The sequence below is a fragment of the Canis lupus genome, chromosome 21 (assembly GCF_003254725.2).
Source record: "Canis lupus dingo isolate Sandy chromosome 21, ASM325472v2, whole genome shotgun sequence".
Taxonomy (NCBI): domain Eukaryota; kingdom Metazoa; phylum Chordata; class Mammalia; order Carnivora; family Canidae; genus Canis; species Canis lupus.
Window position 1 is genome coordinate 15,901,875 of NC_064263.1, and position 16,909 is coordinate 15,918,783.

Sequence of the window (16,909 nt, forward strand, 5' to 3'; positions counted from 1 at the left end):
ATAAATTCCATCTTTTGGAAGAGTTTGTGAAGAATTGGCATTTATTCTTTTTTAAATGTTTACTAAAATTCAGCAGAGAAGCCATCGCCATGGGCTTTTCTTTATAGATAATTTTTTTAATTGTTGATTCAATCTATTTGTTATAAATGTATTCAGAGTTCTTTTTCTTCTTGAGTCAGTTTTGGTAGTTTGTGTCTTTCTGGAAATTTGTCCATTTCATCTAAGTTATCTAACTTATTGGTATACAACTGTTCATAGTACGCCTTAAAAATGTTTTTATTTCTGTAAGGTCAGTAATAATGTCCCTTTCATTCCTGATTTCTATAATGATTCTTTTTTTTTTTTCTTAGCCAATCTAATGATTTATCAATTTTGTAATATTTTCAAAGAACTAACTTGGTTTGATTGATTTTTGTTTATTTTTCTATTCCTTAGTTTACTAAGTTCTGCTCTAATTTTATTATTGCCTTTTTCTTATTGTTTTAGGTTTAGTTTGATCATTTTTTTTCCAGTGTCCAAAGGTGGAAGATGAGATATTTGATTTCAGATCTTTATTAATGTAAAATGTATAGCATTTTATAGCTATAAATTTCCCTCTAAGTACTGCTTTATCTAATAATGTCTTTATTTTCATTCATTTAACAGTAGTTTCTAGTTCTCTTGTGATTTTTTTTGACCCGTTGGCTATTTAGGAGAGTGTTGTTCGTTTTTTGTTTGTTTTGTTTTGTTTTGTTTTGTTATCTTCACATGTTTGGGAATTTCCTAAATTTCTTTTTGTTATTAATTTCTGATTTCTTCCCATTGTTTTGCACTCTTAAAGCTGATGCTTCCAAAGACTCCCTAATGATATGGGAAGGTGCTTCTGTTCTCATTAAAATAATTGGCCCCATTTAGTGAGCTTTACTAAGTGTCAGGCACTATAATAAGAGCTTATCACATTATCACATTTAAATACTCACAACTGAGGCTGAGATTAAATATCATTTCTAAGATCATGCATCTAAATTTCAAAATATTCTAAAAAAAGAAGAAAAAAAATAAATTTCAAAATATTTTCCCATAAGACTTTACTATATGTTACAATAGTAAAAAAAAAAAAAAAAAAATCAATTTAAAATTCTGTAGACCATATAATATGTCTCCCTGGAAGAGAAATGATTTGTTAATAGAAAAGTATTTTTAACAAACTAGCCTATTAGTTAGGAAAATGAATAAAATTTGATTAGGGGAAAAAGAAAATGAAAATTAAATGATAATTTTATTGAAGGTATTAATACTACTAAAATCCTTTAAACTTTCTATTTATTCAATTGTGGACCATAGAGCTAAAAATGTGATACTATGCAAAAATGCATACAAGCAAATAGCTGAGCCACCACATTTTTATTACTAGTAATAAATAGCAACTAAAAGTAAATCAGATTATAGAGCATAGAATTATGAGATAAAATTCATGAGCAAGGGACGCCTGGGTGACTCAGTGGTTGAGCATCTGCCTTCAACTCAGGGCATGATCCTGGGGTTCTGGGATCTAGTCCCACATCTGGCTCCCCACGAGGAGCCTGCTTCTTCCTCTGCCTGTGTCTCTGCCTCTCTCTGTGTGTCTCTCATAAATAAATAAATAAAATATTAAAAAATATTCATGAGAAAACAAATTCTAAGAGATAATAATTGCAGAGAAAAGCAATAAATTCAAATATCACTCATTTGGCTATGATCTTACTCCTCTGTTACTTCTCCCTCTTTTCTCCAGATGTTTGTTCTTCTCTTGCTCCTACTCCTCCTTTTTTTGCCAGAAGTTTCTCCCCCTATTACCAATGAGAATCATCACTCAACTCAAAACTTTGGTTCACGCATTCACCTGATGAATATTTATTGAGTACCTATCTTGCTCTAGATCCTGAGATACAGAAATGAAAATGATATAGTTCCAGCTCTGAGATCATAATGTAGTAGGAAAGAAATGTGTAAAAATGAGTGGCATTCACTGTGACAGCCTTGGTAGGACATCTGAGCATAACCTTGAAAATGTATCCAGTGATTCATGTGATGGGCAAAGAGGAAAGCATTCTTATAACCACCACCTGAGTCTACATCTACATAAATGTAGATGATCTATATATATTTAAGAGGGTGGCCTAAGGTAAAAGTATATTTTGGGGGAGGGTCATGTTCTAACCACGATAAAGATGGATAAGACATAGTTTATTACTTCCTCAACTGCTGATTTGATTTCTACCACCATGGCTTAGTTTTTCCTGTTCTAGAACTTGTTATAATTGAAGTCATTCATTAGTATTTTTTTGTGTCTGCCTTCCATCACTCAACATAATGCTTTTGAGATGCATCCATGTTGTTGCCTTTTATTGGTGAAGTAGTTCAATTCTCTTTATTGCTGAGTAACATAACACTATACTGTGTTTATCAGTATACCACAGCTTATGACTTCACCTATTGAGGGACATCAGGGGGGATCCCTGGGTGGCACAGCGGTTTGGCGCCTGCCTTTGGCCCAGGGCGCGATCCTGGAGATCCGGGATCGAATCCCACCTCGGGCTCCCGGTGCATGGAGCCTGCTTCTCCCTCTGCCTGTGTCTCTGCCTCTCTCTCTCTCTCTGTGTGACTATCGTAGATTAAAAAAAAACAAAAAAACAAAAAACTGATGGACATTAGGGTTGTTTCTTGTTTGAAGTCATAAATATTCTAGTACATGCCTTTTTGTGGCATATGTTTTTCTCTTGTATAAATATCTAAAGGTGACTTCCTGAACTTTGCTATATGATTAACTTTATAGGAGACTGCCAAACTATTTCTCAAAGTGGCTATATCCTTTTACATTCCCACCAATAATTTTTGTAAGAGTTCTAATTCCTTCATATCCTTACCAACACCTAATATGGTTAGTCTTTTTTATTTTATCCACTCTAGTGGGTATTGAGATGGTATCTTGCTTTGACTTCAATTTGCTTTGCCCTCATGACTAATGATGTTTTTCATATGTTTTTTGACCATTTGTATATCTTATGTTAGGTATCCAATCAAGTCTTTTGCCCATTTTTTATTGGATGGCTTTTCTTTTTTTGTTCAATTGTAAGAATTTTTAAATATTCTAAATAAAAATCCTTTATCAGGTATATGTATTGTAAAATTGTTTCCCAGTTTGTGGATTGCCTTTTCACTTTCTTAATGATTTCTTCTGAAGAGCAAAAGTTTTCATTGATGATGAAATCCAATTTACCAATTTTTTATTTATCATTTGTGCTATTATGTTCCATTGAAGAAATCTCCATCTAGCTCCGATTACAAATATATTCTCTATTTTCTTCTAGAAATTTTGTAGTTTAAGCTTTTGAATTGGCTCTGCAATTCATCTCTAGAAAATTTTTGTGTGTGGCACAAGTTATCAAGAAAAATTTCAAATTTATAAAATATCTGGAAAGAATATAATTATAAGCCTTTGGATCCATTACTCAGCTTCAACAAGAATCAAATCACAGTCAGTCTTGTTTTGCACATTCTTATATGTATGACGTGTGTGTGTGTGTGTGTGTGTGTAGAAGATATATGAAGTATATTTCTAAAATTACAATATTTTTTTTGTTTGACCCAGAATTTAATCCAGGACCACACTTCCTTAATCTCCTTTAATCTACCTTTTTATGTTTTTCAAAACATTGACATTTTAAGAGGATGGCTCTTAATTTTAATTTTTCTGAATATTTCTTCATGGTTAGTTTCACCCAATGTATTTTTGGCAAGAATACTACATCAGTGATATTGTATACTTCTCAATTCTTTCTATCAGGAGGCACATGGTGTCAGGTTATCCCACTTTTCAGTGATGCTATGTTTGATCCCTTGGTTAAGGTGATATCTGCCAGATAATTCTACAAGAAAGGCTCTTTTACTCACCTTTTTAATAATTAAATGATCTGCAAGGAGCTAAATATCATGTTCCTCAATAAATTTTCAATAAATAGTCTTAGCAACTACTGATGATTTTTGCCTGAATTGATTATTATTATGGTAGCTGAAAAATGGTTTTCTGGCTTTACCATTCCTTCTATAGTTGTCATTCTACTATAAAAAAAAAAAAAAAAACTTTCTCTTCCTTCTCATTTTTGATTACTTAATTAAAGTAGTTTTGGTAATATCTCTGGACTCATGAATTTCTTTTTTAATTCAGTGTGTTACATTCAATTACTGTCATTATTCATTTTAACATTCAAATTATCTAAGTTTGGTGGGTATAATCACTTTTAAACTGGCTTTGGTGTCTGTTTGACATGCCACCATTAGTTTTAGGTTTTTTAAGCTTTATATTGTTTTTATGTTTATGTCTAGTCCGTCTTAATTTTCCAATCCAACAAAATATTTCAGATTCAATTTATACTTTCCCTGCTTATGGAATGAGCTGTTTCTTAAAAAAAAAAAACACTAGTTCCTTTTTTGTGGAAAATGGTATTTAGAAAACAAAATCTGAGCACCAGGTTTGCTTTTTGTTCCTAGGGTATCACTACATCTAGACTCCTTTAGTGGACAAAGAGAAGAAATAAAGTTTTTTAGAAAATCTTAAATTTATGTTGGGTGCCTTTAATTACTATTCACCATCATAAAATTCTTTCTGTCTTTTCCCCATTTCACATTTGTAGCTCACTCTTCTTTCACAGTGACCTCACTTCCCAGCAACATACATGTGTTTACTCACTTGCTCATTACTCACATACCAAATGGTTTCAGAATTCAACAAACAATAAACCTGCTAAGTGAAGATCAAGATTTCTTTATACTTCTGTCATTAGAATATATTCTGAAGGTAGTCATAGTATTATGTTCCTTTCCTACTTTCTGAAGCAAATCCAGTGTGTCAAATCATTTCAACTGTAAATATTTTAATATAGCATGACCACAATGCCATTATACACACATAAAAATTAACAATTACTGAATTAATAAATATCCTGTTTTTTTTTTCAGGTCTCAAATTGACTCATAAATACCATAAATGATTTTATCATTTTGTTTTGTTTTACAATTTATTTACACCAGAAGTGAAATCTACTGTAATTGATTGAGCCATCCTAAGTCTCTACTGCTTTATATGTTTTCCCTCCATTTTTTTGGTTTCCTTTCATTTTTTTATACTTAAGAAACCAGGTCCTTTGTCTTTACTCCAGATTTTCTTTATAGTATAATTTATCATGTTTCTCTGTCTCTTTATTTCTATAAACTAGTAGTTGGTTGAAAGGCTTAATTATATTCAGATTCATTGGGGAGAGAAGGATTTTGTTTTCTTTACTTTTAAGAATAGAAATTTACAAAACTATTCTATAGTAATATTTTGTTCTCTCATCAGGAAGCATATATCATCTGATTATCTTTTTTGTGTGTGGTGTTACTAGTTATTGGAGCTCAATGGAACCCTTTTTGAATTGACAATGTTCTAGACACATATATGTGTACACACATCCATATAGACACATTTCTGGAAACAAATGTATCTCAAGCCAACTCTTGTCTTTTCTTTAATAATCTCTTTGTTTCGTTCTTACTTTTTCTTGAATCTCTTTGTTTTAAAATTATCTTTTCTATATAAAAACAAGATATGTATAGAACAAAGTGATGGCCCAAATTTATAGTAACAACCTTCCAAAGGGAATACAGTTATCTTAGAGGAGAGGAGACAAGAATAAATTAGGAGGAAAGAAGCATTTCTAAAAGATAAAGAGGTCACAGAAATTGTGTTATCTAGGCTTAGTACAAATTTCAATCTAAATTCTCCCAGGGGGGACACCTGGGTGGCTCAGCGGTTGAGCGTCTGCCTTTGGCCCAGGGCGTGATCCTGGGGTCCCGGGATCAAGTCCCACATCAGGCTCCCTGCATGGAGCCTGCTTCTCCTCTATCTGCCTGTATCTCTGCCTCTCTCTCTCTGTGTCTCTCATGAATAAATAAATTTAAAAAATAATAATAAAATAAAAAATAAATTCTCCCAGGGAACATTCATATCATGAAAGCAACATTTTAGAGCTAAGAAACATTTGAGATTTGAAAAATGTGAACAAAAATATGAAAAGAGAAACTGACACATATCCCTGTTTTTAAAATTTTCTGCATGAAAAAGATGAAAATACATTGATTCATTCATGTGTCTTTAAGAACATGGGATTCAAGTGGAAGCAGCAGCAATTTGAGTTTTTGTTTTGTTTCCTTTCTTTCTTCATGAAGGACGTATTATCTTAAGCCAGTTCAGCAATGACATTACAACTTAGGGTCATGCTGGGCAGTTTCATGCCCTTGGCCTAACAACCTAGAGATTTTTGAGTGACAGTGATAATATGCTGACTCCTGGTATGGATGTTCTAATGTCTGTCACAACATGAAGGGTATTCATTTAATAGAGAAACAGCAGAATCAGATAAACAAGGTGTGTATATCTGATTGATTACAAGGGTTGGAGACGGGTTTTCAATTCATTCTATTCAATATAAAAAAAATTCGCTCTAAAAAAATTTAAAACATGCTGTGTTTGTTTCCTCCCATCCTATGGTTTACGGGTCGGGGAGAGGTTTCTTTTTTTAATGGCTTTATTGAGATATAATTCACATAGTTTACAATTCACCCACTTAAAGTGTACAATTCAGTGTTTTTTAGTATATTCATAGGGTTATGCAACCATCACCACAATCTAATTTTAGAACATTTCATCTCCCCTAAAACTAACACCATACTCATCAGCTATCACTTCCTACTCTCTGTATACCCTATCCCCAACCCTAACCAACCACTAATCTACTTTGTCTCTATAGATTTGCCTGTTGTGTGAACAATCACCTTTTAATTGCCATTAATAGCTTGCCCCACTGAAATTCTTTTTATTTTTTACATTATCATAAGAATAAGAACAATAGAATAGAGCCCTCAAAAATATGAATGAGTGTCAAAGGTTAACAACCTACAAAAGTATTGTTGAATCCATAACTTCTGATGGCTTCAATAAATAACTGCCAAACTGTAAAGCTGTGGGAATGATGACAGATTATGGTATCATGAAAGTCAACTGCTAACAATTTTAAATAAATATTTGAAACAGGCTTGGATTACAGAAGCTTTTCTTGCTCCTAAAAGCAGCAATATCTGCAACAAGTAATATTTGCAAATTCAAATCCTGACTTTACCTCTCATCAACTATGTGACTTTGGACAAGTACAGAATATTTGTAAACTTCAGTTTCCTCATCTGTAACATGAGGAAAATGATGATGCCAACCTCTTGAAGTTAGTGTGGAGATTAGCAAAGGTAGAGCTTTTAGAACCAAGCCTTGCACATAATAAGTACTCAATAAATGGTAGTCGTTGTATCACTTTTGTTCATAAGAACTCAGTGATTCAGGCCAAATTCTAAAATGGAATTCTTAGTTATGCCAACTTGCCACTTACCACATGTGATTGGTATTTTCAAAGTCTTGATTCAAGGAAGTTTCCTGCCATGAAAGGATTAGATCGAGATCTAAGATATAGCAGTGTAGAGAAAAAATAGCACTGATCAAGTATGTTTAACAGAGCTGTAAACCAGCCTTCAGTTGCTTTAGAGTTATGTGCTCTATAAATAGTAAAAGTGCTAATTTATTATTCTCACCTAACACTCATGTAACAGATTTTCCTTTTTTCAAATTTAAAAGAAAATTACCAGTGACAAAAAGCTTATATAATGGTATTATACATGTCTAATAAAAAATAAAGACTAGTGTTAGAACATTATAAGCCACGTATAACCTCTTACATTTGAAATGTTTAGCTAAGATCCTAAACATGTGACTTTTAAGTCTGTGAGTGTGAACAGAAGTTGTGATTTGGTTTTGTGTCCATAAATGTAAGGCCATTTAACAACTGATAATTCTATTACCTACTCTAATTCCAATACAAAATGACCTTGGACAATAAGACTAATACATTGGATAATTTTATTTTTGAGCAATTATGTATTTTCTGTTCTCTTAAAAATGTGGTGCTAAATATTATTAGATCCCAATCAGATGACTCATGATACACAACATTTTCATAATTGGGAAATGTTAACACATTATACAGTCCTTGCTTTGAAAAGAAAAAAGAATTAATCACAGACAACACATTTTCATTTTCCTTTGATCCCATGAGACAAGTTAAATGATGTGGTTTGCATGTGGCCCCATTTTGACCCTAAAACACCTCCATGCTGTCCATCTGTGTCTACATTTCAACCCCAGGCTTTATTCCTTTGGGCATTGTTTCATATTTGCATGAAAATTTGTAATTTTTTTTTGCATGACAAGTCATCCATGATGTTGAAGTTAAATGTCTAACATATCTTGCAATATCACATGTCATTAATTCTTACATAATTTTTTTCTTTTATTTTCAGTTACTGAAGTTTAAAATGCTTGAAATGTAAAAGTGGCATGAAACTGGAGTGATGCAAGAATATTTAATGTTCCTTTAAGGATTTACCATTTTTTAGCTGGGAAAATTTGGGGGGAGTTCCCAGCCTTGTCCCTGGACACAAATCTTTAATGGCAAGTGTGACAGAACTATATTGAACATAATAAAGTGCTGTCAGTGGAGTAATAAATTCTGAAGTAATATTTCTTTTTACCCTGAGAACGTATATCTAATACTTGGTATGTTAAGCATAAAATATATTCCTTAATTTCAAAAATTATTCAAGATTTGACTTACTGTTTTTTTCCCAGAATCTTCTTAATGGAACATAAAAATCAAGCTCCACTGATTTTGGTGAGATTCCCAGCACCAAACAAAGTAATAAATTACTGAATGACAGCACTGACATTTTAGCAATTTAATTTTTCTTAAATAAACATGATGACCAAAATGGATATTTGATATAGGAGCACATGATTATACAAAGAAAATAAGTTATTTCCACTGTTTAGTCAAGCTTCACACCCATAAGGGCATGCAACTGATTCCCACCAATGGATAAAATATATACATCCAAACAAGACCTTTTCCTTCCAAATAGTCACCCTGCTGGCCCTATATTTATTCTTACCAGCTGCCATTGCTAAAACTATTTTAGGATACCCCTGTCAAATTTCCATCAGAGTCTTTGGCACATTCATTTTAATGCCTATGTGGTAACGAATCTTGCTCTTTGGAGAGTAACTCTCAGACCCAGTCAAATAAGTATGGTAATCAAGCTGGTGAAACATTTTTTAAATGATATGTGAATATGAATTTACTAAGACTTGCATAGCTTCTAAAATGACTGTGAACACATTTCCCGAAGAAGAAACCCCACAAAGCATTTACATAATAGCAACAGTGGGAATAAATGAAATTTTCTTAAGGAGTCTTCTCAGCAAGCAAATGAATGAGTTCGAATATATGTATTAGATTATGTATACCTGTCTTACTTTTAATTCAGCCTCATTTAACCTAATGAAGTGGTTTACATTTTTAAGGACACTCCTTCTTACAGTATTTTTTATCATGTCAGAATATAGATGAGTAACCATTATTTCTCCCTTGCTCAAGTGAATATCAAGTTAGAATCTTTCAAGATCAGATTTTGGTTGACAGTATCCTAGCTGTCACCAACTAGCTCTGTGATATTAGCAAGGGACTCAACCTCTCTGTGCCGTTGGCCTCCTGTTTCCAAGATGAGGGTGTGAAGCTCATGTGTCTTTAAAATCTCTTTTGAATGAATAATGATCGTGGATCTATGTGTGATACTATAAATATCCTATACCATACATCTACACACTCCTTTGTGTGTTTTAAATTAAATCCAGGCTGAAGTAACTCACATTCAACTTACTAAAAATGACATCCAGGTACTAATGTGCCTAGTATCTCTAAGAAAGTTTTTTCTACCTGATGATAATGAAGATAAAAAAGATGATGTTAAAAAAAAAAAAAAAGATGATGTTTGTATAGCACTTTATGTTTACCCTGCCTTACTTGAGTTTCACATCCTAAGCGCTATTATTATCCTCCATTATGCAGATGAAGAAGATACTGAGGTTCAGAGAGATTTAGTTTAGATTTAGGTGATGGACTAACAAGCTGTAGAGCCAGGACAGAGCTCTGGGTCGTCTGCTTACAATTTAAGACTTTTCCTTCATCATCATTTGCCTGCAACTAGTCTTTTCACTAGGAGACATTTTTTCCCAAAGTGTCATCATTAAGAATTTACATTCCTTGTAGATAAAATCTGCCTTTAGGAACCCTCTGGCACCTCTTTAGACTATCTACTTGCGTCACTACAGCTCTCTCTGCTTTTACAAACTAGTTGTTTTGTCAGCATGAGTGTGACAACAATTAGACGTCCCCTGTTTTTGCCCCATGCCTTTTCTCCTTCACAGTCATTCAATGACAAGCGTAAAAAGAGCTTCATCTTTTCACGAAAATTCCCATTCTACAAGAACAAGGAGCAGAGTGAGCAGGAAACCAGTGATCCTGAACGTAAGTAGATTCTCGAAGAGAATGTCACATGCAACACAAGAGAAAAAAATTCTTCACGGGCAACACCCATGATGTAGGCTCTCCCACGCCACACGCCTAGGCAAACAAACATGGTAGGCAGGCAGGTCAGGGCTTACTACTGTGACCAGTGTTTGGCTGCAGTCTGGATCCTTCCCTTGGTGTGGTTCTTGACAGAATGCATTGCAGAGGGACTTCGGGAAGCTGGGACTTTGCTTCCAACCAGCATTTTTCTGAGACCAGGGCTGGGTTCAGTTTGTCTTTCCTATCACACAGCTCTAGAGGGCTTGAGACAGATTATTTGCTGAACAGAAATATTGGTTCCATTGCCACCTGTGTGTTTTGAGTTCTAGCTCACTGGGAGCGAATAATTCATACTCTATATTGATTACTAGCCCTGAGTTTACACTTCTTCTCCCAGCAAATGTTAAATACTTAACTGAGCAGTGAGCTTGTATTGGTGGATACTAAATCTAAGAGTTTGTCTTGAAACTTGGATGTGGAGTATCACTCTAAGTGGTACATTTCTGTGGCAACGTTAACAGCGAGCAAAAATGGCATTTGGTGAATCTTCTTCTTTTTTGTAACAGTCTTCTGAATTTTTTTAACTTCTAATCTTTTGAGTTGCTTTACAAATCTTTAAGTCTCAGCCCAGGGAGTTTGGGGTGACAGCTGTTTCAAAAAAAGAAAGAGTGGGATCCAGATTGCTTAGGCAACACGGTCTGTCATGGTAGTATCCATTTCAACTCCACTGACTTCTTCCTTCCTCTTCCGTGGCTGTTCTTCCTCTCTCATTGCTCTCTCTGGGGACTTCTATGCAGGACATCCCCGGATTAGGTGACGACGGTTATGGAACAAAGACTCTGAGTAAGTTCCCAGGAATGGTCACTGTAACTTTTCTTTTCTTTTCCTTTCCTTTTGAGTTTGGCTTTTGTTCCTTTTCTTGAGGGCCTTTCACTCCTAGCATGCACAAGATACGAGTTTTATGTTACCTAGCTGTGAATGCTCCTACAGAGTAATTTCAACCGTTTTGTTCTGCATGTCAGCATTTAAAAGCAAAATGTGTCAGGCACTGTAACTACTGTTGCAGTTCACACCTTCCCTTTCTGACCATGTTATGTGGCCAACATGGTCATGATGCCAACCATGGCATCCCTTGCTCTGCCGCCTAACACCAGAGAGCAAGAGCCATGTTCAAAGAAAGGGTGAGCTAAATGTTCTAGAACAAGAAAGCAGAAATGTACTTTATGTAGCTTTCTTCTGCCTTTTTAGCCAGAAATATTTAATGACCTTGCCAACTTCCATAATGGGGTTGTACTTTGCTATTAGTAAAGGAGCTATTTTATTGTCAAAGGGAACATGCTTTCTCAAAAAATAAACATTAAGCTATTTGATCTTCCATGGATAATTCTTTGTTATTAACTATGATTGATTTTTCTTTCTGACTTGCAGTGATCCTGCTTGAAACGTTTGTATGATAGAGTTTTAGATATGTATTAATATGTTTTTCTATCAGTCACTTATTAGCTGTATTACATAATCAGGTCTTCATTTTATAGTATAGACTACAAAATAAAGTTTATTAAACCTTTAAATTTTCTACTTATTAATGCCTTTAGTCTGTGTCTCATTGCACTGAGCTATAAAAATTAATAATACTGTGTTAATATGGTATGATTTTTCTTTCCTTATTACTAACTCCATTGTGTAGGCACCAATGAAATAAGAACAGTTTTGTGTCTTTTGCAATGTATCACATGCTCATTTTTTTTTGTTTATTTTGTTTTGTTTTTATTTAACAGCTACGGGCAGTATTTTTAGAAGCTATTCATTTCATTTGTATAAAACAAAATAGCATTGAGCTGGACTTTGTTTTCAAGAGCTGTTTCTTAACACTGTAATGATATGCTTCATCCTTCAGATTGTTAATTTGGACCTTTTTTTATATACAGATATAGAGAACAAAATCTGATCAAGAGTAACTACTGATCTTTTTTAAAGATGAAAACTTTATCTTTGAGTCTCTATATGGAATATGTCATGAAATTTTTCTTGAATTAGTGGCTGAAGTTCAAATATGGATTTCAACATTATCTGGATAGTATCAAGTACCACCATTTTCTAGATTTTCAAAGGGGGCAGGGTGCGGAGGAGAAGCATTTTAATATATTGCTAATAAATGAACATCACTGAAAAGTAGTTGCTATTAGAATGTCAAAAATATGCATGATGACCTTTTAAATCCAGGATGTGCAAATGTTTGTTTACTTTTTAAAAATTGAACAGATTTCACTAGGTAAAGTTATTTGCCAATTAATGCTACTGCTAGCCATAATTTGGACTTTAGCTAGAACATATTTTCAATTTCTCTTTACCTACAAAATGGAAAAATTCTGTTATACAAACTCTTGATACTTCATACTCGATAAAACACTGCATAGATAGCTCAGCTTCATTCTCAGTTATTTTTAAAGTAAATCAAAACAAAACAAAAACCCTGTCATCCCTGACTCAAGGTACTTAAGATAATTGTGTATATGAAGATACACCATTGTTGGGTGTGTACCTTGACCTTTTTTCAATAACAGAAAACAAACTTGCACCCAGCCATTCACACTTCTTTCCCTCATGCCCCTTTGCATTTGTAAAATTTGTGCCTAAATTAGCAACGTAGTCCTGGTCATACACCAACACAAAGAGCAATAATTCATGTGATTTTAACCCATGTTTTGCTTTTCTTCCATTTCATTCTCTAAAACTAATCCTTCCAGGATGCATCACGTCAATTGTGAGAATCCTTCCACAATATCTACATGTATCCCTCATCACATTGTTCACTTTAAAAGTATTATAATTTGTTGATTACACCTCAATGAAGCTAAATAAAAAGATTAATCCATCCAACTGGTGAGAATCTATAATATCAAATACATTTTAAAGCACTTTTTTACTATTAGGGAGAGAATAATGTTCTATATTCTTATCCTTTTTCTAAAAATGTACAACAGTTGCCACTTTTTAAAAGCCTGAAGTTGTTGCTAATGAGTTTCAATAACAAGCTTCAAAATAGTCATATATTCTTCATTTAATTAACCTGATATACAAAGAACTTGATAAGTTGATGAATTTATCTTCTATAACTTAGTACAGAGTACAAGAGAAATGATTTCTGGAAGTAAAAACTCTAATTCTGGCATATATAGCCCTGTTATGTTGGCTAAACTGTGTTTTATGAAAAAAAAATTGAAATATCACTGTAAAAGCAAGTTACTCAACATGAATTAAAAATATACTTCATGCCAGGACCTGTGCTTGGTATCAGACCATCTAGCCCCTCCCTGTTTCATCCCTCCAGAACCTAATAGCTCTCCAAGCAAGGATCTTAAAATAAAATCAAGAAAACATTGAACTGATTCCTAAACCATTTTTCAGTGACTCATTTCTTCCTCCAAGATTTTTCTCCTCACTCCCTGAAGTAGGAAAAATCTTTAATAGTCCCTTTTCACCCTGAGAATTAGTTTGAGAATTTACATAGAAATAAATTTCAAGGGGTCCCAGGGACCAACTGGCAATCTGAAATAAAGTATTTCCGCAAAATACCTAGAAAGAGGCTAAAATCAAGAAACAAAAAATTTGTAAGCAAACAGTGCCTCCACTCCAGGAGCTTCTGATCTTAGAGTCAGGAAACATCCAGCTGAGATACGTTGACCTCTGTCACATGAATCTGGAAAATCAGGGCCCGTGTGGATAGGGCAAAGCAGACATAAAGAGAAAAGTGCTCAAGTTGACCTTCTCTATTTTTTGTGATGAAAGCTACTTTCCTGTTTGCTAAACAGAAGACCTGGCAGTCATGTAGTGGCTTCTTGTCAAATGGAGATAAAGTTTTCATCTTTTGTATCTTCTCTGAGTCTTCTTAACACCACCTCTTCCGCAGCCTTCCCCGTGCCTCTCGCTTCCACTCGTAGTAGGCTTGCATGAGTGTATTCCTTCGCCTTCTGGCTGCTCTCCAATGCTTGGTATTTCTTTAATTTGCTGTGCTGTTCTTGCAGAACATGTTTCTTCTAATGCCAGCGATAGCGAAAGTAGCTACCGTAAGTTACTGCTTGGGTTTGTGATTCTTTCCTTTGCAATTGCTCCATTGCCTGTGGTGGTCATTTCAGATTTTCGCTCTTGTTCTGTTTCAATTGCTGCCCTTGATCATCCTCATCCAAAGCAAATGGCTTGAAATGAAACCGTTGGTTGATGTGGAAAGATACAAAAGACACTTGGGCCCTCTGTGGACCCTTTTGTGACGTGTGCAAGCAGTGGCAGGCTTGCTAATAAGCCATCTCAACCTCAATTGGCCATGGTCCGAGGATGCAGTTCTCCCAGAGAAGGTGGAGGAAAAGTTCCACCTCATGGACTTTGACATCCTGCTCCCCGAAATAATTAAAACCCCCTTCCAGAGGGTTGAAAAGTCATCATGGTTTTATTTTCCTTCTCATTTTGCCTTTTTCTTTCTGTGGCTGGCTTCCCTTTTCCAAAACAAATCTTGTGAAATTACAGTGTTCCTTTTAAATGGAGTGTGAACTTTTATATCTCTTCTCTCCTTGATTAGTATTCTAAGGTAGATACTATGATACATCTGACTTTATATTTCTGATGGTTGGGAAGTGATGATAAAGTTTCATCCTCTAATGTTGAAGGAACTCACTTTTGTTTTAAAGTGAACAAATCTTGGATCAGAAAGCTTAACTTTCTGAAAAGGTAGGTAACTAAAAATTATTTCTGGTCCTTATCTTTGTTTGGTCACCTCAAGCCATTTGCTTAGTGTATAAAAATATTCACCAAACACCAAGTACATCCCTTTAATACATTCTTGTGTAGACCACCTACTTACTGGTCTTTGGTGACTACCCTAGGTACTTATTACTACGGGGATCCTTACAACTTCCGTAATAATTATTTGTCCTCCTTAGTGAAATGGGTTACTCAAAAAGCAATTACTGAGGTGATTAGAAAAGTGCAGGCCCAATACAAATGACCCACAGCCACCATGACAGAAATTGGTTGGGTTATTTTCCCCCCTTGAATAGCATATTCATTAAAAACTAAAAAGAATTTGTTTTGTTCTTCTATTACAGCATGGTGCTATATGAAACCATGCCTTTTTTGTGGTGGAGTGCCAACTAGTAGTCTTGGAATATGACAAATTCAATGTGGACTTTGAGATAGGCTTTATAGAATCAGATTGGTAGCAAATAGAAAAAAATGAAAAAGAAGAAAGGTGACAGAAAGAGGTAGGGGCCAGACGAGGAAGATGAAACATAATGCAGAATAAAATGAAAAAAAAATGTGATGAGATACCCTTGATCAATCAAATAATATGAGAACTACCTAAATTTTCTTCCTCAACAGAATGACAAATCTTACTGGTGAAAGGATCAAAGAGTTCTTGTTCTCAATGTAATCCTTCACATTTTTGCATTCTTCTCACTCTTAAAATTTTATGATTATCTCAACTTAGCGAAACACTTGCCTCCCCCTTCCCTCCATTTAATTTTAAAACAAAAAGAAACCTGGCCAAGAAGAAGTAACCAAAGATTGCCTTCCTAACACATGAGGTACCCTCAACTTAGTATAAGGAAAAGCAGAACTTGTTTTTTGGGTTTCATAGGACCAATGGGCCTGGTTTGTTTGATATTCAGGCTTACTTGTTGTGCTTCCATCCTGCAGACACAGGAATAGAAAGGGGAAACATCATACCTTGTTCTTTCAATTCTTTCTATGGAAAGTATATAGAAGAACTCATTTTTAGAGCCCCTCTTTTCTCTTTCAGGGGTAAGAATGTTCTTCCCAGAATCATTAAGTTAGAAAACCTAGGCCAAGGCTTTCAGCTGCCTAAAAGGGTTTTTGGTAGTGAAGCTCTAAGATGACATCAGTAACTCTTCATGATCAAATAGTAGGTGCACATAAATACTCAGAATATGTGCTCAGTGCACATAAATACTCAGAATATGTACTCAGTGAATAAAAGAAACACTTGCAAGCAGCTTGAATTATCTATGAGAAGAGAGAAGAACTGGAACTGGACTCTAAGATATTATGAGAGCAAATGTGTGTGGAGTTTACTAACCTCTATTGGTTTGGGTCTCATCTGAGGTTACTGATCAGCCACTCAGATTGCTTTCTTTACAAATGAATGAAAGTAAAAACAGCCTTTCTCATAGCTTAGTTGAAAGAATAATATTTCTTTCTCCAGGATGGAAATACAAGGAATTATAGAAGAATGTTTGTTTATTTATTCATTCAACATGTACCATATATCATGCTCCTTTCAAAGGCACCATGAGACCCAGTAGGAATCTCAACCAACTCTAGAACTCAGCACACACATAGTGGGGAGAGATAGCAATAAACAACAACAGCAAAAATGCAAAACGTGCAGC

General features: G+C 34.5%; 1 protein-coding gene and 1 long non-coding RNA gene across 34 annotated transcripts in view; one reads left to right on the forward strand and one right to left on the reverse strand.

Annotated features, from left to right (window-relative positions):
- DLG2 (discs large MAGUK scaffold protein 2) overlaps nt 1-16,909 on the forward strand; it is a 1,976,108-nt gene that overhangs the window by 1,935,543 nt on the left and 23,656 nt on the right. For 18 of the 33 annotated variants that reach the window (XM_049098993.1, XM_025419434.3, XM_049098992.1 and 15 more), the window contains 2 exons: nt 10,364-10,463; nt 14,531-14,572. In XM_049098993.1, the coding sequence (XP_048954950.1) occupies nt 10,364-10,463; nt 14,531-14,572 (142 nt within the window). Of the gene's footprint in view, nt 1-10,363; nt 10,464-11,302; nt 11,349-14,530; nt 14,573-16,909 lie in introns of all 33 variants that reach the window. The other 15 variants (XM_025419440.3, XM_025419443.3, XM_025419446.3 and 12 more) reach the window with 3 other exon arrangements.
- Nucleotides 1-16,909, reverse strand: part of LOC125753268 (uncharacterized) — a 38,469-nt gene that overhangs the window by 9,870 nt on the left and 11,690 nt on the right. The gene's annotated exons all lie outside the window — the stretch shown is intronic.